This window comes from Drosophila gunungcola (assembly GCF_025200985.1).
Source record: "Drosophila gunungcola strain Sukarami chromosome 3L unlocalized genomic scaffold, Dgunungcola_SK_2 000002F, whole genome shotgun sequence".
NCBI lineage: Eukaryota > Metazoa > Arthropoda > Insecta > Diptera > Drosophilidae > Drosophila > Drosophila gunungcola.
This window is the reverse complement of record NW_026453178.1, coordinates 5,350,537-5,375,256: the sequence shown is the minus strand read 5'-3', so window position 1 is coordinate 5,375,256 and position 24,720 is coordinate 5,350,537. Positions and strand designations below refer to the sequence as shown.

General features: G+C 42.8%; 6 protein-coding genes across 9 annotated transcripts in view; 2 read left to right on the top strand and 4 right to left on the bottom strand.

The window, feature by feature from the left end:
• Positions 1 to 72: 72 nt before the first annotated feature.
• On the bottom strand, positions 73 to 885 carry LOC128257342 (peptidoglycan-recognition protein SB2). Its single transcript, XM_052988317.1, has 2 exons — positions 485 to 885; positions 73 to 417 (listed from the first exon to the last, which is right to left on the bottom strand). Exons 1-2 carry the CDS (start codon positions 846 to 848, stop codon positions 230 to 232), a joined length of 552 nt encoding a protein of 183 aa, XP_052844277.1. The 5' UTR covers positions 849 to 885; the 3' UTR covers positions 73 to 229.
• Positions 886 to 1,172: 287 nt separating this feature from the next.
• Positions 1,173 to 1,896, top strand: LOC128257434 (uncharacterized). The gene is made up of 2 exons (XM_052988446.1): positions 1,173 to 1,294; positions 1,357 to 1,896. Exons 1-2 carry the CDS (start codon positions 1,286 to 1,288, stop codon positions 1,711 to 1,713), a joined length of 366 nt encoding a protein of 121 aa, XP_052844406.1. The 5' UTR covers positions 1,173 to 1,285; the 3' UTR covers positions 1,714 to 1,896.
• A 123-nt stretch (positions 1,897 to 2,019) lies between these two features.
• On the bottom strand, positions 2,020 to 2,826 carry LOC128256998 (translation initiation factor IF-2). The gene is made up of 2 exons (XM_052987776.1): positions 2,616 to 2,826; positions 2,020 to 2,553 (listed from the first exon to the last, which is right to left on the bottom strand). Exons 1-2 carry the CDS (start codon positions 2,625 to 2,627, stop codon positions 2,197 to 2,199), a joined length of 369 nt encoding a protein of 122 aa, XP_052843736.1. The 5' UTR covers positions 2,628 to 2,826; the 3' UTR covers positions 2,020 to 2,196.
• Positions 2,827 to 2,949: 123 nt separating this feature from the next.
• LOC128256997 (protein disabled) lies at positions 2,950 to 14,470 on the bottom strand. The gene is given in 10 exon segments (XM_052987775.1): positions 2,950 to 5,313; positions 5,377 to 5,506; positions 5,566 to 6,309; positions 6,384 to 6,490; positions 6,727 to 7,991; positions 7,993 to 9,758; positions 10,332 to 10,565; positions 11,321 to 11,933; positions 11,997 to 12,664; positions 13,786 to 14,470. Coding segments are annotated over 10 exon segments (7,140 nt in total). The 5' UTR covers positions 13,895 to 14,470; the 3' UTR covers positions 2,950 to 3,809.
• A 1,733-nt stretch (positions 14,471 to 16,203) lies between these two features.
• Positions 16,204 to 24,720, top strand: part of LOC128257746 (LIM and SH3 domain protein Lasp) — a 28,700-nt gene continuing 20,183 nt past the window's right edge. For all 4 annotated transcript variants that reach the window (XM_052988932.1, XM_052988931.1, XM_052988930.1 and 1 more), the window contains exon 1: positions 16,204 to 16,921. In XM_052988932.1, coding sequence (XP_052844892.1) covers positions 16,853 to 16,921 — 69 coding nt within the window. In that variant the 5' untranslated portion in view covers positions 16,204 to 16,852. The remainder of the gene's footprint in view (positions 16,922 to 24,720) is intronic.
• On the bottom strand, positions 21,498 to 22,894 carry LOC128257757 (uncharacterized). Its single transcript, XM_052988945.1, has 2 exons — positions 22,757 to 22,894; positions 21,498 to 22,691 (listed from the first exon to the last, which is right to left on the bottom strand). Exons 1-2 carry the CDS (start codon positions 22,784 to 22,786, stop codon positions 21,711 to 21,713), a joined length of 1,011 nt encoding a protein of 336 aa, XP_052844905.1. The 5' UTR covers positions 22,787 to 22,894; the 3' UTR covers positions 21,498 to 21,710.

The following is a 24,720-nucleotide window of genomic DNA, read 5'->3' as shown; positions in this document are numbered from 1 at the left end:
ATTTGTAATATCAAGAACTCGCAAAGGTGGCAATTTTAGAAGATAATATTTAATTTTGTTTTTTTTTTATTTGTCAATATTCTATAAAAGATTTACATATCTAAATACATTTTTCAATGGAAAAGGGTGACGAGATTAAGGAAATTTGTGTATAGGAAAAAAATTGCACATTCTAATATTCGATTCAGACTTATTGCAATCGCTGTAAGGATTTGGGAGGTATGATTTTCTAATAAGGTTTCGGCTGCCAACGAGGCCACTTTCTAAGCTCGTCCAGAAGGTGTTTTCCGGGGCAGGCTGTGGCCTTCGTTTGGCAATGGCCCACCAGAGCATAATTGGGCAAAACTTGACGGCGCTGCACGGCAATTTGGATGAGAGTTCGGGCAGCTTGGAGCATCTGAGGCGGAGGTAGGCCAGCTAAATTTGGATATAATAAACAACAATTAGAAGAGTTATACATGGGAACAAGCTACTAATAACCCACTCTGGAAATTGCCAATGAAAGCGATGCCAATGGATTGGCTATTATAGTTGGGTGCATGCTCGCCCCGTATGCCGAAGCCCAATCCTTCGTAGATCCGACCATCGCCTCCGATCAAGAAGTTGTAGCCTATATCCCTGAACTTCCTGCGCAAATGATCCGCTCGAATCCGCCTCAGGGCCAATTGGCACTGATGGGGATTGAAGCAAGGAGCCGTGACCGTATGATGAACGATTATGAGTCGAACGGGCCCCATTATCCTTGGCAATCTCGGAGAGAGCGGCACAGGAGTCCAGCTACTTCGGGGAACAATCTGGCCCAAGGCCAAAGTCAAGCCAAATAAGAGGAGTGCCAATTGTAGCTTCATTGTAGCTTCACCTCTGGACAATATGTGCTTTTACAGCTTTTACTTATCTGTTTATATAGCCAGCCGAAATTTCAGAACAAGAATCGCTTTATTTAACCAGTTGTTGTCATCAATGGGTTTTGATCAATGATTGATTGCAGCATAATTAAATGGCGAGTAGCCTTTGTGTAGTTGCAAATTCCGCTTTGCGTCATCCCCATAAAGATATTTATATATAAATCCCTCCAAGCTTTGTTGGCTTCTCTTCTTTGGGAATGCAAATCTGCCCTTGGACGAGGCGGTGGCCCACAAATGGTTGGTCATCCCTAAACGGGCAACTGCATTTGAAAGTCAAATCCAATCGGGGGGTGCTATAAAAGCCACTTGGATGGGTTACGAGTGGACAGTGACCAGTGATCGAGTGGCTCAGGCCAGTTACCCCAGTTTAAAGCCTCATCATGAAGATCGTAAGTCAGCTTAGGGGTAATAAAATTGAATATAAAATAACCAAAGCATTATAATATTTCAGGTACTAGCCACCATCTTGGGCTACTTGCTGCTGGGACTGGTGCTGTCCAGTGCCAGCACAGCAACTGCCACAACAGGAGTGATTCCGGCGGTTCCTGCTGCTGTCCCCGGCGTGGTTCCCTTGGCCACCAGTCATCAGTTTGTAACCCGGAACTGGAATCGGCCTCATGTGACCACAACCCCGGTGGTGGCCACCTATCCGAACACCTACTATAAGTACAGCGGTGGCTATCCGGCCTATCCCGCTTATCCCTCATATCCCGCCTACAATTACCCATATGCCACTACCTATCAGTACACCTATCCCTACTACTATCCCACATATAACTACGGATATGGCTACAAAGGTGTCTGGTGATTTCTGGATCCAGATAAGGGTTTTATATTTACAACCCACCTTTAATCTATTGTGATAAAAATCTATACCGAATGAAATTATTTGTATATGCCTATGAAGGCTCATAAAACATTTATCAAATACTTCAATTTTTTCTTTAAAAAAATATTCATTTTTTACAATATGAGTTATATGATATAACTAAAAACAGTACTTTATTAATTCAAATAAAAAATATAAGTATATTAATATAAATATATCTTATATTGATTGTGCCCTTACAGCATTGCAATATATTTAGTTGGAAATTATGCTTAAGTCTTTTAAGTATTAATCGATTTTATGAAATTTTTCACATACTACGAGAAATCACTGTACTTGGCGCGTAGCCAACTGAGCAAAAGTTGAAGCTCATTCAGACATGGTCTTGACACAGTTTTCGTGGTTAACCAACATGTACTTTTATTTATAAATTAAATATTTAGGTCAAAGATTTTGAATTTATTAAAAGAAATATGGTGCCGGTCCTCCAGGAGCAATCAAACGAGTTGGTTGAATGAGGCGGGCGCCAGCGGAAGCAAATGGGGCAGCAGCCAGGATGCGAGCAGGAGCAGTCGGGGCAAAGGCGGCATTAAACTGGTTAAAGTAGTCCAAGCGCTGGCTGCTGGACACTGCTGACAAAGGGGAAGCACCCAAAGGATTAGCAAAAGGCGCGGCAGCAAACGGAGCTCCTGTGTAGGCGGCAATCGGAGCAGCCGATCCTGGATAGAAACCGAAAGGTGACCCAGCCGAAAACAGAGCTTGGTCCAAAGCTGGCTTGGCTGCCACACTGGCCAGCAATCCCAGGGATACAATAACCAACTGAAGTAAGAAATAGTTTTATTAAAAACAAATGACTTTGAATTCTGTAAGATTCTACTTACCAATTGCTGCATTTCTAAGAGATTGCTGCTGTCACAGAGTCCAAAAACTGAATATGCATTGTCTTGGATCGAGTCTTTGTTTTTATAGTCTTTGGAGAAGGAGAAGGCCTGGCTAATGGACGCTCCAAATTGTCAAACACTTGGCTCCAAAAGTGGCCTAAATGCCAGGTGCTGGCAAGGCAGCAAGAAATTAGCATACGATCCGATATGGCTATATATGTTGCGACATTCATTCACATTCAAGTAATCAATAGACGCTGAGACAAAATTGTTTTTATAAAATATACCCGAAGTACAATATAAATAATTAAGTGCCAAATAAAACCATTTTAATTATGCTTCTCACAGTTTAATTGATAGAACAAAATGATGGGACAAAACCAATTTAAACATCTCTTGCACAGAGAGAGATTTGACAATAACTATCGTATTTGTATAATTGCATTACATATAAGAATATGCTTTGTATGTATAATTATCGTATATTATTATTTAGCTGCTTGGGAGTTACTTGATCGTTCAGTTTCAGTTGCTCGTTCAGTTACGTATAAATATATATATATATATATTTATGTATATAAGTGGTTAAATCATAAAACACTTTGATGCGACATTGCCTTGGAATTAAACTAATTAGTCGTTAGTTAACTATGTAATCAATCAATTAATTAATCATAAAAATTATGCTCGTCGCAGGCATAAACGTAAACGTATCCTAGGAATATATGTAGTATTGTATGCTAGCACAGTGGTTGCACTTTGGATAAATCGTTATATGGTTAGACGACATCTAGCATAGGCAATTGATTAGTTGCTTTCGTTAGTTGGATCGATCTGTAGATCGACTGATGATTCGGGCTGTGAGTATTTCATTATCTTATCTGTCGAGTGGGGAGTAACTTTAACAAACGCTTGTTCTCGTTCAAATTTTCGCTATGACTTGGTTGGAATCTTCATGTAGGTATATCCTATATATATACAATCTGGCCTGGGTTTGGATTCTTTGGGATTGGGCAGAGCTGGGAGTGAAGTAATCCTGTACAGTCCTTGAGAGAGTGTTACGATACTACAAGTTTATTATGGCGATTGAGTTGACTAGATATATGTGGCGAATTATATATCGTATTAATTTCCTTTCCCTTCTCTTCAAGACAAATCCCCGGACTGCTCCCCATCCTCCCAATCCTCCTGATCCTACCACAGCACATCGTAGTCGTACACATGCTCCGAGGAGGCAATGATCAGACACTTGAGTATGTCGTCTAGGGTGCGCTTTAGCTTCCACTTCTTCGGCTTCCTCAGCAATTGCTGCAGTGGCTTGGACTTGGCCTTTGGCTCGTGCCAGGGACTGGTGGATGTGGATATGGATTTGGTCATCGGCTGTTCGCTCACTTGCTCCCGATCTGGCTGCTGGACTGGCAGATTGCAGTACACATGGCGGTTCAATGTCTGCCGCAAGCTCTGCAATCGCTGCTGTTGGTAGTAATGATTGAGATTAGTCAGGAAGGAGAGGTCCGTGTCGTTGACCACATCGATCTCCGCATAGTTGTGGCCATCGATATCCGGCTCCGGTCGCTGCCCCGATGCCTTGGCAAAGAGTTGGTCAAATCACATGTTTTCATCGAACTTGGCAAAGTTCGCGTCCTCGCTCCACTGAAATTTTCCGGCCTCTGCATCGTCGTTGTGCTGATCCGACGCCTGCTCCTGGTCCGGTGACTTAAAGAACTCGTCGTCCTCGAAGGGATCCTCCTGCTTTTTGGCGAATATGTTTACTGATTCGGATTTCTTGATGAGTTCCTGTCGCTGCTGCAGCTTGCTGGTTCGCATATTCTGCTTCCTGCTCATGGCACCCGATCCTCCAGCTCCTGCAGCTGTGCCTGGACCCGCTTGTTCCTTCTCAAAGTCAAAGGATGCCTTGGCAAAGTCATCCTCGAAGGCAGCATCATCGAACTGGGAGACCTTCACGTTGTCATCGAAACGCAGTTTCTGGGTAATTGGTGGCGTTGAGGTCGGCGGTGTTTCCACCTCAAACTGCTCCCGCTTCTCGCGATCCGAGAAATCATTGGAGAAGCGGAACAGGCTCTTCGATCCACCATTGTTTGCACTTGCCGAAACTGGTCCCGCTGGCGTTGAGTTGCAACTGGAGGCGGTACCTGCTGGCGCCGGAGGCGGTGAACTTTGATTGAAGTCCGACTCGAAACCGTCATCGAAATTGAACTTGGAACTAGTCACTCCGGCGGACGATTCGCCGCCGCTCATCATCAGGCCACCGGGTCCGGTGCTGCTGGCATTTGAACGTGGCGTGGGCGTTGGCGTTTGCTCATAACTGTCCACAAAACCATAATCACTGTTCACCACCACGCCACGTGTGCGATTCTGGCCAGGAAGCTTCGCCAGCGATGGTGGCTGATGGCGCTCCATTTGCCGACGCTCGGACTCCAACATACGCTGGTGCATTTCATGCCGCCGACGGTTCAATCTTTCGAATTTATCCTCATCTGTTGGCGGCTCATCGTCCACATAGTCCTCATCATCATCGTCGTCGTCGTCATCATTGCGCTGGCCTGGACACATATAGTCGTAGTTATCCCGGATGCCACGCCCGTAGCCCGATCTGTTAGGGGCGGTGGTGGCCACGCTGGGAACACCTACTGTGGCTAAATCCTTGGCACTGCGTGCACGGGTCTTCTTGCGGAATCTGCGAGAGGAGTTGAGTATTAAATAATATTGCTTTCTTTATTGTTTTTTATAATCCACTGACCTTCGCTCTTTCTCGCCATCCGAGGGTGTTTGACCCAAAGCTGCAGCTCGACGACTCTCAGCCAAACGTCTTTCGGTCTCCGCGGCACTGGCTGGACGCTTCCAAGATTTCTGGCCAGGCAAGGCGGGCTCTGCAATATGAAACGAATGAGAAATAAAAGTCTTGGGATCCTTAACACAAAGCACATACCCTCGCCATCCCAGGGACTGGAGCCGCTGCTCTTGCGCAATCTCTGTGGGCCGACGACAGCACTGGAGGGCAGCACCACATCGCCGCCAAGCTGACTCGGTCGCTGCAGACTGCGGACACCCGATCGCTGCTGGAAATCCTGCTCCGAGTCCTGCTCGTAATCGATGTCGCCACTGATCCTAAGCTTTCCAGACGTCGTTGTGGGCTTTCGCAGGGAGCGGGTCTTCATCTGTTCGCGATCCCGTTCCCGATCCCGCTCCCTTTCGCCACGGTAATCATCCCGACTGTCCAGGCTGCCATAGACATCGTTTCCACTGCCGAAACTGCGTCGTCGCCGGGTGGCACTCTCATACGACTCGAGGCTCTCCCGGTCGAAGGATTTACGTTCGCGATCCCGATCTCTGTCCCTTTCTCTGTCGTACAAGTAATCACCACCGCCCCTTCCCGGCTTGTAGGCCATTGGTGATCGTCCTCCACGCTCCTCGTACACATTTTCGTAGTCAAAGTCGTAGCTGGGACGAGCGTAATCTCGGTACTCCCGATCGCGATCGCGTTCGCGATCCCTATCCCTGTGATCTCCGCGATACTTGCTCCTCAGTTGGCCACGCTTGTCGTAGATGGGCGGCGGTGGCCCATAGCTGGATCGCTCGTAGGCAGCACGCTCGAAAGACCGGGCCCGCGCCTGTTCGATCTCCTGCGGCGACCAGGTGTGATGCGTCGGGTGATGGTACCAACTGGGTGAATCTGTAAGAGTACAAATACCGGGAAGTTATTTTAAAGATGTTTTAAAGATTGTTAAAGATTGAAAGGGAATTTACCCAGTTCGAAGTTATCCCTGCTGCGGGAGAGACCATGCTTGAACTTCCGTTGCTGCTGTTGCTGCTGCTGCTGCTGATCCCGACGTGCCATGAACTCAGCGTCATAGCTGAAACAAATATATTAATTATAATTAATACTTTCTTTTGAAAAACATGAAGAAAATTCCCATTAATAAAACATAAAATATGAAAATGTATAAGCAAATAACTACCAAACTGATAGAAATGTTGTTTACAAATGTAATTTAAATCTTCTAGCATTATATTTGATAACTTCTATCATATCCTAATATTTAAATAGTTTCCTTAATATACATAATTAATTAATTATTAATTTACTCACTCGTAATCCTCGTCACACGAGTTCATCCGCCTGGCGTGTCGCATGTAGTAGCCATGTCGATCCGTGTGCTGCGGCTGTGGCTGCAATTGTGGCTGGTGAGGATGTGCCATTTGAGCGGCCGCTAACTGCCGCCGCTTCAGATACTCGGGCGTCTCGTCGTCCCAGGGACTCAGGTCTCGGGAGGAAGAGGACGTCTGCTGGCGCTCCTTCTTCGCCCAGCGACGTTGTTGCTTGGACCAGCCGTCGTCCCGGGGATCCGAACTGCATGGCGATTCCACCGTATCCGGTTGCGAAGTGTTGGACGCAGGCGGCGGTGGTGGAGGAAGCGTTAGCCGTGCCTTACCCTTTGCCTTCGGCGAGTCGAAAGTGGCCCATGATTGCTTCTCCCGCTCCTTGTCGCCCATCATCTGCTTCGTGGCGGTATCGATGAGTTGGGACACTGCCGAAAGCTGCGACGGCACTGGCGATGGGCCCATCACGGGTTTCTGGAGCGGAATGGGCGAGGTACTGACATCGTTGAACTGAGAGGGCGTGTGCAGGCTCGGAGCTCCCCTCGAAGGAGCTGCCGAGGAGTTGGCTGGCGAAATTCGATCCCTCGAGTCCAGGGAGAGATTGGAAATGGCCCGATGCATAAGCTCATCGATCTCGATGTCATCCTTGGTTCCGCCGCCGGGCGCCGTGAGTACGGAAAGGAATTTCTGATCCTGTTTGGGAGCCAGCGATTGCTGCTGGTGCACATCGTCCAGAACTGGAGCAGCTGCATCCAGTTGTTGCGTAGAGGTGGACAGCTTCTCGTACTGATCCTGTCCGCTAACAGGTTCCGCATCCTTTTCGTTGCTATCCAGGCTGCTCTCACCACCGGCATCTGCATCCTCGTCCTCGTCATCATCGCCCACCGTCAAAGCGGATGATGATGGCTCTGTTGGGAAACCCCGGCTGTCGACCAGACCATGGCGATCTCGGGAATGCGGCTGCACATCCTGATGATCCATTATCTGACGGAGATCATGATCCTCGTTAAACTCATCGCTGAACTCTGGAAAGTCCTGCAGCAGATCCTTTTCCTTCTCCGGCTGAGTAGCCGTTGAAATCGCTGGCTTATCGAAGAGATTCTCCACTAGAATGATGTCTCTTAGAGCTGCATAACGATCCTTGGCCTGGGCCACCACTTCGGTGATCTTGGTGTCGATCTTGGGAGCTGGTTTTACCTCCAAGGCATCAATTGGTAGCTCTGCGCCCACGATGTTCGCCTCCAAACCCTCTGCCAATTTCTTTGGCCTGCGTTTCGTCCACTGGCGGTGGTGTCAAGTCGCCCATCAAATCGGTTTCCTGCTGTTGCTGCTGCAGCTCCTGATCGATGATCTCGCGGAAGACGGCATATCGGTCCGCAGATGGCACTGTGGCAACCACTGGCGATACTGCGGACATGGCCATCGGAGTGGGAGCCTCATTAAAGTTGGCGAAATTGGCCACAAATGTGGAATCTAAGGTAGCCGCAGGCATCACCAACTCATCCTCGCCAAATGTGTCATCGAACTTTGCCACAAAGGAGGTCTGCTGATCGAAGTTCACCTTGAACACAGCCGCTGTGGAGGCTGGGGCAGGAGCTGGATTGGCTGGATTGGCTGGCGAGGACCTCCTCTCTTGGCTGTGAGTTTGGCTCTTTTCACTGGACAAATACGCTGAGAGATAGGCTGTCAACTGAACCAGCGTCATGGTGCTTAGCTTGCTGGCCGGAACGTTCAACTTAATGGCCAAGTCATCCATTCCAAGGGTGAGCAGTTGGGTTAATGTGATGTCGGGAGCCAGGGTGTTGGTAGTAGACGACACTTCCTGGGCTTGGGCCTGCGCCTGAACCTGAGCCTGCAGGATCTCCGCCTTGTTTTCGTAGATATCCTGCGGCCTGCCCAAAGAAGTCTGCCGTTGGGGTCGCGCCCGAGCCGAAGATCCTTGACTGGGGGGCGGCAGCAATGGCGGCGGAGCTCCCAGCGGCGCCAGATAATCATCCTCGGTGTGTCCCGGTTTTCTTGGCCTTCCCGGTCCCGGAAAACAGCCATCAGAACGACCCACACGACGCGATGGCAATGGAATGGGTGGTGCATCAGCCGACGAAAGAGTCCTTCGCGCCGTGACGCTACTGTTCAAATACTCATACCGTCCGGCAGTGGGCGGTGGAGTGGGATTCGCAGGCGATGGTCGGATGACCAGGTCGCTAAACTGCTTCTTGGGCGGCAGGGGCGGTGGCTCCGAGTACGGAGTGGAATCTGGACGAGGTGGTGGCTCCGGAGCAGCCTCTGTCTCACTCAGCGAATCGCTCTCCTGCAAACGCCGCATATTGACACTCGAACCAATGTCCGATCCGGATTTGCCAAATGCTCTGGCCTGGCCAAAGAGATGCGGCATCTTCTTGTTGCTAATGCTGGAGATCACATCCAGGGCACCGCCACTTGGCAAAGCGGAAACCGAAGCCGTGGGACGATTCCTCACCGTACTTGGAGGCTGTTGAAGCTGCAACTCCTTCTCCGGTGGCAACTGCACCTGCAGTGGTCCATTGAATACATTCGCTTTTGGTTCCGGCGCCAAATTGGGGATCGTGGGAGCTGGAACCGCCGGCGGAGCCTCAAACTCGAAGGCATCCAGCTTGGCAAAGAGATCGCCCTCTTGAAAGGGATCTGGATCGCTCTTTTTGCGCGTGGGCGAGAACGGATCCGTATCCCTGGGCAGCAGCACAGGATCCGCCGGCGGATGGATGTCCTCCAGCGAGGTCAGAGTGGGCGGTTCTGTGGTATAATAGTGGCCGGTGGGATTAGGCGGATTAGTTACATGGCCAAGCAACAGTTTTAGCTCAGCGCTCGGGGTGATCGAATGGGAAATGGTTGTTGTGGGCATGGAAATGGGAGCGGGAGCGGGCAGGGGATCGGGATTGGTATTGGTATTGGTATTGGAAGCCATCGTGGACAGGAGCTGGCCCAGACTGGCGACGGTGCTAGCGGTGGTGGTTAGTGTGTTAGCCGAGTTCTGGAGCGGATTTCCTGCGGTGCAAGTGCAAACTTTAGAGAGCTGCTTACTCAATGCGATTTCTGGGTGCACAGAGAAAAAACATCACCAAAACATTATCCATCAAGTTTTTCCTTATACAATTGCAGTAAAGCATTTTCTAGTTTAGTCTTTTAATATGTGAATATTGTTAAAACAAAGAAAGCAATGACATGTTATGAAAATGCTTTGTAGATTATGGTAAATCGTGTGAGAATTTATTTTAAATCGAAATTTAGACAGCCTTACTATTCTTTACACTTGTTTAACTTTTCTGTATTAAAAGCTTTATAACTTCAAAAAAATCTATATTTTTTAGATACAAAAAATTGTTTTCTACAGAAATCTTTTTAACTTTATAAAACTACTATTATACAAACTATACGTAGTTGTTACATGCTCTACTGTTATAAAAACGAATGAAATATATTTTATTTTTCAATATTTTCATTTCGTTCTTTTCGTGCTCAATCTAAGCGAATACGACTATATTTTGATGTTAAGTGGAAAATGGAAGCGACATTTTTTCTCTGTGCGGCAATGGTGTTCGAGTTGTGATTGGTTAGTACCTGCGGTGATGTTAGTAGCTGTGGTAGTGGTGGTGGAGATGGTGGTGCTATCCTCCGGAAAGAGGCCATCCGACTGGCCCAGAGAGAGACCCAAGCCGAGACCCGCCTGACTGCCGGAGCTGAGCTCCTTGAGCAGCTTCTTCGGCGGATTCTTGAGCTCTTGGAAGAAGTATTTCTTATCAACATACGGCCTGGTGCGTCCCGTGCCCAGCGGATCCAGATCCGTGAACGCATCTGCACAATGGAACAGAAGGAATAAGGAAAAGCGACAGAAATCTCGGGGCAACAGTGCTGCTCCAAAAGGAGGCTCCAAAGTCGGAGGTAGCACAAAAGCAAACAAAAAAAAAACAAGAGATAAAATCATTGAGCTCAGAAGTAATAAAAGAATGTTTTGAAATCTTCGATGAATTCCGTAGACATGGAAGCCACAAAGGAAAAGCCCTATACAGATGTTAATAAAATTAAATGTATGTGAATGGGAAAAAGTAGAATTCTTAACGCACAAAAACCATAAAAAACATTTAAGGAAACATACGCAACCTAAAAAAAAATCTAAGCAATAAAAAGAGCTGTCTGTTTAATGAAAACGAAAATTACCCAAAAAAGGTTTCAATGAGATGTAAATGACATGAATAATATAAATTATTATAATCAATTCATAATTCATTCGAATAGAAGTAAAAGTCAATGATAAGTCCACGAATTAAAATAATTTGAGATACTTAAACATTGATTTTAATTAAATCAAAAAAATCAGCAAAGAGTTATAAAGCCAAACATTCCATTCAGTTCAATTAATTTGACCCAAGTCTACTCCCGATTGTTCCCATGGGCGGGCGGACACATCTCGTTACCCTGACCACTCCCCAACGATCACAGACAGCTCTTTCATCGCTTTAATGGAGATGACAAAGCGACAGAATTCCACACAAGTGTGACAACTTCAATAATCAGAAGAAGATGGAGGAGAGATGCTCTTTTTAACTCACCCAAAGACAAAATGGCCGAGGCCAGATCCTCAGTTCCCGCAACCGAACCTAAACCAATATCCAGATCAGCTAGAGGTCCAGATCCTGCAGCGACCTCCGTCAGTTGTTGTGTGGGCGTGGCCGTGGATTCACTGGAGGCCAACGGGGCCATGGCCAACACCGATCCCAATCCACTGCTGCCCACCACTTTGGTAGTATCGAAGACATCATTCTGTTGGTCCAGTTCCTGCAGCCAGCTGTCATCGTCGTTATCCGCCGTCTGAAGTGCTGCGGTGGCCGGAGATTGAGAGCTACTAGCTCCGGGAGGTGGCGAGAGCATTGCATCTAAACCGGCCACGGCCTCTGGTGTTTTGCTAGGCGGCTTGTGCCTGTTGCGTCCAGAATCTGGAGGCGGTGGCAGAATGCTGTAGGAGGGCACATAGATGAACGAGTCTCCGAAGGGATCATCCTCGCTGGCGGATTTCGCCAAAGAGGGTTGGCCAGCACCACCACCGCTGGAGGGCAAAGTTGTGGGCTCATTTGGCGTAATTCTCTCCATCTGACTGATCCCCCTCTGCAGTGAGGTAAGCTCTTGCTCTAGATCCACCAGATCGGCCACGGATTCGGGAGAGATCTTTAGAAAAGTAAAACAAATTATTAGGGATCTTGAATAGAATTACAAGATATATCTATTTACCTCCTTGGCCGCTGATCCTGATGCCTTTGCAACATCCAGATTAACACCCAGCCTGCTTGTTCCATTCGAGGCGCTGAGACTACTGCCCAGCAGGGTCAGGGCGTGACCGGAGGAAATTCCTCCACTGGCCAGGTCCGAGTGACCCAAGGCCATGCCACCCAGGCCGGCGGCCTTCAGCGAGGACAGGGAGGCCAGCTGGCTGGCGTGGTCGTGCAGGGACTTGCCCTGGATTTGCTGGCGCGCCATCTCAATCTCCTTCTTCTTTAGCTCGAAGACCACCTGGAAGAGATCGCGCATGGCCAGCACCACCTGGCTGGCCGCCTTGTCCGTCTTGATGCCGAAGAACCGGTGGCCACTGTCCGGCGATCCAAAGATGTAGCCAAAGGCCCTCGAATCCGTCATATCCTGGGCGATGAAGGAGATCTTGTGCACCGGATGATGGTACAGGGAGTCACCCGTTTTCTCATCCCTCAACCGCAACCCGTCGATGGTCACATGGATCGTTATCCGCTGTTTATGCTCTCCAGCCGCTCGAATGGCCATCTTGAGGTCCTGCAGCGCCTCCTGGCACATCCGATCTCCCCGAGCCTCGCCCACCTCCAGAATGCCGATGAGCTTTGCCTTGAACTGGACGCCATCGCCGAAAAAGCGTCCCGGATCATTGCGATCTGAAAAAAAAGCGAAGAAAAATGGAATGCCAGAGTGAGTTTTTGTGTTTGTTGGGGTGTGTGTTCGATTCTGTTTGGCGAAAATGGTTTATAGGGTGCAGTGATCACTGGCTAGATTTTAAAGCTTTAAAATTTGGGGTGTGGTTAAATACATTTGAGAACACTAACTAACAGTTTTTGCAAACTGAATACAATTTATACAAATTAAAAATAAGTTTTGATTGAACAAAGCTAGCGAATTCTAAAAAATTTCTAGTTGTCTGTATCACCATTATATTATTTAAAAACTAAAATATAAACAACTTTTTTTATAAAAGACCTAACTTAAATATAAAAACAGTTTCTATTAAAGTTTTTAGACAATTTAAAGTAATGCAAGTTCATATTATTGATATAACTTGTCATTCTTTTTTTGATGTATTTTACCTCGTAATTGTTTTAAATGCCATTTTCTATTTAAACATTTATCAATGCGAGTATAAATATGTTTTTAATGGAGCGAAACGCCATGCAAATCTTTTCAATGAATCATTTTCCAGGCTCTTAAGTAATGTTGCGCTTGGCTGAACATTATTTATTGCATTGGATCATCAAACATTTAATAATATTGTTTATAATTTTTTTAAATTTTCGTTGCTTTAAATAATGTTGTTGTTTTACTGTAAGTAGGCACAAGTAAAAAAATTTGATTGTTAGTAAACAATCTTGAGTTTTATTGGTCCTTTGTGTATTAAATTTTTTATTTATAGCTCGGCCTTATCAATTGCCACATTTTAACATATTCACGGTCTACCTAAAATAACTTGTAATTACTGTTAACTAAGTTTTATTCTGTCACTTTTTAAAATAGATTTAAATTTATAAATTAAAAACAATTTAAAGTTTTTAAAATGGGGCTGGTAAGAAACCATCTGTAAAAGATTATTATATTTAGATATTATATTATAACTTGGCCCTGTTAATTCCTTTTTCCAGAAAAAAGTTTGCAAATTCTAAAAAATATATTAACTTTGAAGTAGCAGGTAGCTAATCTTTTGAAATATTTGTTGGCGTTTTCCTTTGTGGAGGGATCACTGTGTTTGTTTGTGATTTGTGTATTTGCTTAGTTTGCTTTTGCTAACGTTTTGCGTAATTCGTTTCCTCTGCCGCGCCGCTGCCGCCGCCAAAGGTACTGGCCAAAGAGAGATTGGAGGAGGCTGTGGACAACTTGGCCACCAGGGACTTGACCATTTTTCAGCTCAAGTTGCTTAGTGGGCACTGTTCATTGGAAAAGCGCTGCCGCTGCCGCTGCCTGGGAAACTCTGGAACTCGGGGATTCTGGAACTGTTCACTGGAGTGTCAACAAAATCATTGTCGCATTCCTGGCCTCTCTTGTGTGTGTACTTGTGTTGACATTTCCATTGGGGTGGGGGGGAGGCGGAGAAGGTGCACCACACAATGGAAGACAAACAATATATTCAACAACGATTTTTCGCGATGTTATAGAATAGATTTAATTAAATTCTAGCAGAGAACGATGATCCGCGACCGCGATCATGGAATGAATAAAAACGAATGAGAGCGTATACGCGATGCTGCTCTCTTGCTGCTCTTTTGACTGGACTGTCGCAGTTTGTTCAATTCAAATAACAAACAAAAAACACACACACATGGAGACACTCGCGGGTGTACACAGATTTCACTATATTATTTAGTGATTTTCATCGCGAAAAACTAAGTACAGAATACGGTGATCTCTCGCGCTCATTGTTGTTCTTTTTTGGGAAACTGCACCACCTGCCGAAAACTGCGACGCCGGCGCAGCAGCTGCTATTCGATTGGCAGATGCTGCTGAGCCGCCAATCGATAACACGGCTTAGAGGTGCATTGATCGTGTGGGGTTTGCTTAAATTTATCGAAATTTGAAAGAAATAATACTAGAAATGTTTGTTAAGTGGGAATACTGCTATATATATGTGATGTTTTTAAAACTTTAGCTTGATCAGTTTTAAAATTTTTAATATTAATATTATGTTTAAGGTGCTAAAAACTTTCGTCCTATATCCTTTTCATGAAAATTCCTTAAACAATAAGTTTGGAACTTCAGTATGTATTTTTTATTTCGAAATTTTTAAGATCGCCATCATATCACTATATTTTTTACTTACATTTACAAGGACTCGTTTTCTTGCGCAGCGTCTGCATTTTGCTCAGAAAAAGCTGATTGGCATTCGTGTAGTAATTCCTTTGGCCGCGTATAATGTTGCGAATAATGATTGAGCTTTAGGGGGGCTATTTTATTTATGATTTATAATAGTTGCTTCGTTGTTGTTTTGTAGTGCTTTTTGTGCTTTGTTTACACTTGTCCTGCTGTTCGCGTCTGCGGTTCTGCTCGCACCCACGCACTCCTTCCAGCCAGCTTGTTGTTGTTATCGTGTCACTTGTACGATAGAACACACCGGCATTTGTCTCACTCACACTTTTACGCGCACACACACGTACGGATTATCGATTTTCCAACGGTGGCATCTGTGTGCGTGTTTACTTGCACTTTGCCTACTTTAGGGCGTTGTGGGGGGAGGGAAAGGGATGCAGCTAATACTACGCCTTTCATTATGCAGCGGTGAATTATATATTTTCTGTGCACCGTTAGTCGTTGCTTATAATGTATATTTCCCTTTAAGTTACACAACTTTCTTTACTTTCTTTGTCTGGCCCCCGGAAAAACTGAAGCACAAAGAAATGGGTGACACACTCTCGGTTTTGGCAGAGCGAAAAATTCAATTCGACTCATTTGGCCTCCACTTACACACTTATTTCGTGGTTTACCCTGCTCTGGATCTATTTGGCCATTGGTTTACACCAATTTTCGTAGGTTTTGCCTTTAATTTTAGTCCTACGCCCTGGGAGCTGCAGGATATTAACACACACAGCAAAAATTCGATAGTAAAACTCCAAGGATTCGGGGTGGTGGGTGATGTGCCGCGTGCACCCTGTGCGGCAGCCGGTCCAAGAAAGTCGGCTCATCGATTCCAGGCGATAGGATTTTGCTCGTACTTGCGTTGCAGATTTACAGTCCGTTCAGTTTTCAAAAATGGTTTTGAGAAACTAAGTAAATGCACCAATAATTTTCATATAATTAAAATAGGCTGTGCTATGCAAATAACTGAAAACTTGAAAGTCATAGCTTATCGAATAGCATAGAATAGCATTAGGAAAATAGGTAGGGCTTTACAGAAGTTTGTCCAACAAATGAATTTTCTTAAAAATGTAACCATCTTTAAACTGTGTGGATAATAATAACACAGTGAGTAAGAGCTGGGTTTTACAGAGTAAAAGAACTGGAGAGTTTCTGCACTGCTAACTTTTCCACTCCAGTTGGAGTTATATTTTTTAAAATCGATATCAGCTATAATAGGGATGGCTGCCTTGCGTATCGATATAAATAAACGATAGAGATGGAAAATGTTCGATGTGCCCAGTCAGAAATCGATATTTTTAACATCGATGACATAATAATGGTATCGATGTTAATATCAACGACTATCCACCCCCATCAATCTGCTGCGCTCATCACTAACGAAACGAACGGAACTATTTTATCGCGGATTGTCGCGTTTTTTCGGTTGTGTCGCGCCTCAATCAAACTCACCTTAAAAATAATACACAAACATAGATTACGATTTCTGAGTGGTGTTATCAAAAATAACGGCACTTTAACGACACTACGCCTACGCCAGGAGTTCTTCCTCTTTTTTCCTCTGCGCGCGTCGCTTTTTTACCTGCAGCGCAGTCGCGACAGCTGAAATTGAATAAAACCAAAAGAAAAGTGTAAATTGGATAAAAAGACGACAGTGGATCGCCAGTTTTTATATAACAACCAAGCAAACCAGTTATTAGATGTTTTTGTGAATAGTGTGAAACAAATTCTCGGCCCATACCTGCACACACAACAAATACATTCCCACAGTTCCTATTCCGATCCGATCAGGTTCTCCAATCGCAATTCGCAGATCACCAATTAGTCCCAACAGTCGCAATATGCAAAATTAAACCGTGTGGATATCGTGTGATTAACGTGGAGTGTAAAAGTGTCGCCGAAAAAGGATATTTATAAAGCTAACAGTAAAATCCTTGTGTGTAAATAAAGTGCTTATATACATACACACATTCAAAAAAATAAAAAACAAAAAAGGAAAAAGCGGCAAGATGAACAAAACCTGTGCGCGTTGCCAGAAGGTGGTCTATCCCATCGAGGAACTCAAGTGTCTGGATAAAGTGAGTTAAATTTAGTTATAGTTATCCTATTCAGATTCTATAAGTTTTCTAGTGTGGCTCCTTTTTGTTTTAAGCCGCTGCTTGTGCACTTGTTGCGGGAGTCAGAGCAGGACGGCTAGCTGGCACATGGCCGTGGGTTCTGCTCTCCCGCTCCCTCTCCTTATTTTCCCCCCGATTCCCCATTGATCATGCGTGCCTTTTTTGTTGCTCTGCTTCTCTGTTTATTATCCTATGCTTAATAACCGCAAAAGTTGTTTGGCTGCCTTTCCATTCGCTTCGCGAATTCAAATATTTACTGGAAAATAACGGCACAGCTTCGCGGGTGTCTATGTGTGGGTGTATTAGCACTATAGCACCGAGAAAAACAAACAGCTCGTTTTTAACTATCATAATTTAAAAAAAAAAACCTTTATATTTGGGAATTTCAGAAATCTTGTTCAACTGAATTCCAACGGAAAAAGACATTTCTGATCAAGTATTTTATAAACTTACATATTTTTGCTTGTTGCAATATGTATAGCTTGTTGCTATTGTTGCTGAATATATATTTAAAACATTTTTTAAATGATTTTGCAATTCGATTTCAACGTTTGAAAATTAAGTACAATTTTATTCATACACTTTTCAAGATTACATTTTATCCTAATTTTGTAGTATTCGATGATCTGTTTTCATGAGATTTTTGTTTAGTGTAATGTGCGCGGGTGGCGACAGCAACAACAATTACTGTTTTCATATTTTTCGCCAACTCAGGAAATTTCTACAATTGTTTTTAATTTACGTTTGCCGCCGCTGTTTCCGCTCGCAGAATTTTGGGGCTCCCTCTCTTATTATGTCTCGCCCTCTCTTTCCCGCAGCGGCGCTTGTTGCAGCTCAATTTCTGCGATCTTGTGTCTTTTTCGGAATGCTTTTTTTTTTTAGATGCAGCTGCTTTTGTTGTTTTTATTTTTGTTGTTGTCTTTCGAAAAAGCAACAAAAGCAAATCCGTTGACCGACCTTGAGCGCATATTTTCGAGACTTGAGACCAGTTTTTTTACTGCGTTCTCACACACACTCAAGCCTAAAATCTTATACAGTGGTATTTGCGAAATATACGACCGGCAACTTACAAAATTTCACAATTTTAGGACATTTAGGACACAAATAACAGTTGTCACAACATTATTTAAAAAACTAAATAATTTTTTGTTGTATTTTTGACAACATTCTTACAAAAAATGTAATTTTTGTTAAATTTTTCTTGTTTTTTAATTTTTAGTGATAGTAAAACAACAAAATGTCAAATACATGTTTCCATTATTAGATATTTTCATCTTGAAAGTGTAAACAAATTTTACAAAAAAATGGGATAAAAACTTTTTGAGTTAAAAGTAATTTCGAAAAAAAAAATGTTTGTTAGAAAAACCCTGGTTAATCCCTAAGCTTAAGTGGTTGACTTTCGAAATAATTAGTTTTCGCCTAATTCGTTAGGCCCTGTTGTAAGTACAAGCAAAGTGGGGCTTTCGTTTCTTTTTATTTTCGTGGCCGTGTACTTATTGGTTTATGCTTAATTCCAGTTTATTTTTATTGAACTTTTGTTTGCCTCTAGTCTGGGACTTGAGACTGAGGCCCTTCTTTATTTTAGTTTCATTTTGTTGCCCTTGGCTTGGCTGCCAATCTGTGTTTATGTTTTGAGTATATAGTGCTGTTCCGTTGAAATTTGGGAGCTGATAACGCACCATTCGAGACAAACATTTACATTACGAATCGGTTAGGTTTCCCCCTTTGAATCGAATTGAATCCATCAACAAATTCCGATTGGCAATCAGCTTCGAGCATCAGCGTTGAAACGTGTCAATCTCAAAACCCCCTTTCACCCCATATAATACCCCCTCTCTGCCAACCACATCCTAATTATAGTCTCGTCTTTCTAGAGTTGCTTCTCCTCTTTCTCGAGTCAGCAGTTTCTAATTATAGACAATGGAGTAATGAACACTATTTTAAAGTCACCAGACAGACGCACCGAAGTCGGTTATAAAACATTTATATGCGTCTGCGTGTGCTTTTCGCCTAATGGAAATGCTGAAACTTGTAAACATGGTATTTGATGAAACTAAAAAGAGGGTGAGGAAGGGGCTGGAGTTTGAGAAGTATTACCTTACCTTTACATTAAATTGCATTAGTTTTCTTGTTTGGTTTCGTGTGTAACTTGCGCCTGCATTCTGTTGCTGGGTGTGTCTGTGATTGCCAAATAATTTAAATGTATGCATTTCACAACAGTCTATATAGAGTTGAGTAATAGAATGCCATATGAGGTCAGAGGCTTGATAAAATAAATGATTGCTATGCAGAGGGGATCAATCACATTTAATTATGGCTAATCGCTTTAAAAATGTTTTTTTTGAGTTCGTTGAAATTTTTTTTGTTGACACATTTTTTAAGAAATTTTGTTACATATCTAAAACTTAAGTAAAAAAAATTTTATTTCAATGCATAGATTTTGGGTAAAGTAATCATCCCCCAATAGTTTTCAAACATTTTAACCAGCATTTAAACAAATAAAAACCAAAAACAATTTAAACAAAAGGTTAAAGTTAAATTGTTATAATTATTCTTATAATTATGCTTATAATTAAATTTAAAATATTTTCGCCTTTTTACTAATAAAATTAGTATATTCCAATCATCGCTGTACTTGCATTTTATATTGCTACACAGCCCTGACTCATAAAAGCCTATGAGATCAGAAGCTAGGTTTAAACTATTGTTTTTCAACGTTCAAGTTTAATTTGCTTACGCAATGATTGTGTGATTTTTAGCCATGGAAATTGAACAATAGTATTACTTCACTCAAGGGAAATATATTAAACATTCTCCCATTTTTTCTGAATCAACACATTTTATTTGATGATAGAATTTTCGAGACTTTGCAGTGGGATTTGGCGTTGGCTGCTATCTGCACGTGACACATCCTGATATAGAAATCGATACTCGTGACAGCAATAAGCGGGTATTTTATACCAATTATCTCTTATTTCTTTCTTCCCCACATAGATACAAACACACACGTAGATTGGCACGCGAATTCGTTTCAAAGAAATGCCTATTTAAATGTGCCGTTAAAGTTTTGCAGCTTTATGCGGCGCAATGCTGCCGGCGCTTTGTTAATCGATTTTTGATACTACCAAAAAAATTAAAAACAAACGATTCGGAATGGAGAAGTCAACTTGACTGGTAGCCTATAAAGTGGAAGTGGGCTTGTACCCGTGCCTTTATCCTCTGTGGCTGTCGGTTCTGTTGCCAATTTCATTTATCTCTCAGCTTTATATTTTCCTTGCTGCCTTTATTGCATTTAAAGTATAGGGTATACCGAGGTTTTTGGGAATGCTAAAGATTTATTTGAATTTTACTTTAACCTTTGCAAACTATTGGTTTAATAACATTTAAATTAAACATTTTGATTGCTGTTTTTGTTATTAGGTACATTATTGTTCCGAATATATTGCCTTTATTTATCTTTACTTTATGAATGTCATTTTAAACTCAATAAAATTGGTATCTTTTAATAGAAAATAAAGAGTATCTTTTAGTTTAAATTTAAACTTGTACCATTCGAACAGTCGTCATTGTTGCATTTGCGCTTTATTTTGCACGAAATATGTGAGTTTGACTTTTTGCTTTGCGCTTTGTTTGGCTTTGGCCTGACTTTTCGAGCTGTTTTCGATGTTTTTACATCTTTTTTTCAGAGTCACAGCCACGACGAACGATTATTTCATGCTCGCAAGGAAAGTAAATGACCTCTTTGTTGTCATGTTGTCATGGGAAGTCGGGGGGATCGAGAAAGAGAGCTCTGAAGCTCTATAGCTATAGCTTTAGGTATAAGAACGTGCCAGTTTTTGGCCAGCCTTTTCTGGCCAATTTCGCAGAGCACGAATCGAGCACCGAAAGAGGAAAGTAGAGAGTAGAAGTCACACAAAGAGGCAGCGAAGCATCACAAATAAAAGCGTCGCCGTCCGTTTGACTTCGTTTGCCACTTAACGAGACCCCCTTCGGCTTCTGCGCACCTCCGCTCCTGTCATGGCACACATTTGCACTTGCCTGACCCCGATGACCCCCCTTTCAAGACCCTCCCTGGCCGCGCCAATGGGCCATCAGTTTTCACTGGGCCTTGTTTTAATTTTTGCATCCTTTTCGAGTGACAAATGACTACAGCAACAAACTTCAAAGAGGTGCAAGGAATATTAGGAAAATCGAGGGACCGAATGTGTTGAAAAAAAAAAACTTCAGCTAAACAATTTTAAAATACAACTATGGTTATATTCAATTAAATAGAATTAATGACAGTTATCTTAGAAGAAATGTTTCGAAATTTGCTTTTTTTTTTAAATCTAAATAATAACAACGGTTTTTGTAATAACAACGGTTTTTGTAATAACAACGGTTTTTGTAATAACAACGGTTTTTGTATTTATGTATATTGTAAGAGACTATTTTCTTTTGGAACGGGAAATATATTTTAAGGAAAGACGGATTTGTTTTAAAATTAAATGTTATTTTGTAGTTCATAATTTCACATTTAGTCTCCCAAAAATGATTCTTATTTATTATTTACTATTGACAGTACCAGATTTTTATATTAAAGAACTTTTTATTTGCGAATACCCAACAATATATTTCATATTCATAAGCTGCCAGTGAGCTAAAGAGATTTTCCTAGAAATTTTGATTTGAATTTTGATTCAACAAAATTCCTTGAAACACATAAAACTAACTGATAAATTTGCATTTGTAAGGGCTTAGAGGGGGCTGCCTAGGAGATCAAAAAGCTAGGGTTTAGCCACTGGCGTAGCATGGCCTTGTTTTGGGCCAACAGAGCAGCGGCCTCCAGATTGCCGCGTTTGAAAAGCCGCTCATCGAAGTCGAAGAGGGATCGAAGTGTCGAGTGCTGGGCATCGAGTTTACAGGGTTTCACTTGGCCACTGTTAAGACGAAGTTTCTGTTCAGCAGTCTGTTGGGCCAGGATGCGCTGCATCCGCTCGTGGTGGTGATTCAAATAGATGAAGGCTTCGGATAACTCTGGCGAGGAATCTAGAAGTTTAGGAGCCGTCTGTGGAACCTGAACCGCTTTAATGGCATCCTCTGCTCGTTTCTGTTGCTTGGCCATCTTGGATCTCTTAGCCCTGGATTTCCTACTGCCAACTGCTGCTGGCGAGCTGATCGGCTTGGAATTCACCTGGGTCACACGAGGCTGGGGAGTAGCCTGGGTCACTTTCTGCTTTGGATTCACCTGGGCAATGTTTGGCTTGGACTGCGGCGGCTTGATTGTTTTGAACTTGTTGTCGGGTGAGTTTTTGGGGCTTTGCCGCTTGACCGGGAGATGATTGTTGACCAGTTTGAGACGTGGAGATAATTCCACCTTGATCTTGAGCCTGGACTCTGGGAGCGATTCAACGGCAGCGGCATAGCTCATGGGCGGTGTATCGAGCGGCGAATAGGAAGGGGACGCAGTTGGGCGACTGGGAGCAGGTTGTTCCTCAAGAGCCAGGTACTCGCCCAAGGGTTTATGCCGCACCGGAACAAACTGGAAGGACTCACTGTCCTTGTTACCACCACCACCACCACCACCACCTCCTCCTTCTCCTTTTCCTCCTCCAAATCCACTGGCTGCTTCGTTATTTCGGCGACGGCGATTACGGCGCTTCAGCACCACCGTCGCGGATCTCGGTTTCGGGCCTGCCAGTTTGGTCGACGGCTTCTGTTTTATAGCTGTAGGTGTTTTGGTTGGCTCTGACTTACATCGGGATACAAATCGGGGATTACTAAACCTACTAATGGCCAAATTTAACGGACACTTACTTTGGCTTTTCGGCTGAACTGGGAATTCATTTTATTTTCTCAATCGCCTCGATTCGACATTCACTGTTCTGATAGAAAATTGCTTACTAGATTATATTTGACAGCCAAGGTTGCCACCTTTAGAGAATAGAGTCGCACACTAGGGTTTCTCACTAAAAATCCTAAAAGTGGTTGTCTAATTAATTAATTTTACTTAACAAAAATATCCTTTTCTTAGCTTCAATATTAAATAAATTAAAGCTTTTATTTTTAAATATATGTAGGTAGGGATTAGATATGTCATAAAATTAATATTATTTTAGTTTAAATGTTATTTATTAAAAGGGCGGCCTTCATCTATCGAAGATAATCTATTTTTTCCTAATCTATTAGTGTTACAACAACCATTACGCTTACAAAATTAATCTTTAAATTCAAGTAAAAAAAAAAAATAAACAGCAGTCTATCAAAAAATGTCATCCAAGATCAAATTAAGGAAATTTTATGGTAAATTGAATTACAATTTTTTTTTTCTGTGCCCCACTCGAACTTTTCGCTTTCGGAAGCCACAAACGGGCAGAAGTAGAAGAATGACAATAGCTTTATGTATTTATTTATATACATTTTCTCTCCACTCTTGACTGGGCCTCTTCACCTCGCTCACTTCACTCAAAACTCACAACTAAAGTTCACTTTTGCATGACAATCAATTTTTCACTCCGCGGACAACGTACAGTAATGCGGGGCTCAAAGAGAAAGGTGAGGGAAATGGGCGGGGAAAAGGGAAAATGGGAGAGGGGTGCATCAATTGAGGCATGAAAATAAAAGTGGTCAAGCAGGCAAAGAGGTAGAAAGATGCAGTGATTGAGGGGGACAATTTTTCGATTTTGTACTGCCCTTGCATCGCCCTTTTATTGCATTTTGCTTCCCGTATTTCTTTTCCAACGGCTTCTCCATCAGATCAGTCACATATACATACATAGATATGGTAAATTTAATAAATTTTGTTAAAATCATCCTACCTAATAATATTTACTTATTAAATAAACAGTACAATTTTAAGTACACAATTTAAATATTGTTTTAAATTTTAAATCTTTCGTTGCTATCATATACATTAAGTCTTAAATATTCTTTGTTTTCTTAAAAGGATCCCAGATTAATTATAAAATGTAATCTATGAAGCTAGCCAACATTTCCACGTTATTCCGAACCTTAATAGTTTCCTTCGGCTTTCAAGAATATTTTTTATGGCCCATAACTTTTGTAGCAAAGCAAGATTATGCAAGTATTCATCTTTTCAAACCCTCCTTTTTACCATTCACTTTCATTACACTTTAATCTTCGAGAGAATCTTTAGTTTTTGTTCCCATTTCCACTCATTGACGCCACCTAATTAGACTTCGCTTTCAAGAGGTTCGCTTGCCAATTTTTTTTTCCCGCTGAGAAGGAAAGCAAATCAAAGGCGGAGAAAAAAAGATTGAGAAACTAAAACCAAACTGAATTTTCTATGCCTACAAACTTCAAAGTCAAGATTTCGCTTGGCCAGCTCTTTTCCAGCAACTTGGCGTCTTTTGTGTCCCAAATTGTAAATGTAACAAAAAGTTTTGTCCAATTCGGAAAGTGGAAGTCGTCGTCTTTGTAGAAGTTGTTTGGAAACTTTAAATAGCTTCTGCCGCTGTGGCTTGTATTATTTCGGTTTTTTCCGTTTCTAGGGCTTTCCCTCAAATTAAACGTTTCCCATTGTGGGCCTTGTATTGTATAATTAATTTCGATGCTCAAATTTTGACTAATGACCAGAAAAGAAGAATGGAAAAGATGATTGAAGAGTGTCTAAACAAGTTTTGGGTCAAGCTTTTGATTCTTCTGCAGCTCATTTCGCTTCTTTTTGGTTTCCTGTTTTGGATGTCTTTTAATTGTTTTCTTCTCCCTTCCTATATTTATTGTCTTTTGTTGCTGAAATTATGTTCATGTTAATGCGCAAT

Excerpts from the sequence above, each read along its gene's own strand:
- LOC128257342 (XM_052988317.1), bottom strand. The coding sequence starts at position 848 with ATGAAGCTACAATTGGCACTCCTCTTATTTGGCTTGACTTTGGCCTTG. Across the intron at positions 418-484 it reads TTTCATTGGCAATTTCCAGA|CTGGCCTACCTCCGCCTCAG; the intron begins GTGGGTTATTAG and ends ATCCAAATTTAG.
- LOC128257757 (XM_052988945.1), bottom strand. The coding sequence starts at position 22,786 with ATGAATTCCCAGTTCAGCCGAAAAGCCAAA. Across the intron at positions 22,692-22,756 it reads AGTTCAGCCGAAAAGCCAAA|TCAGAGCCAACCAAAACACC; the intron begins GTAAGTGTCCGT and ends TCCCGATGTAAG.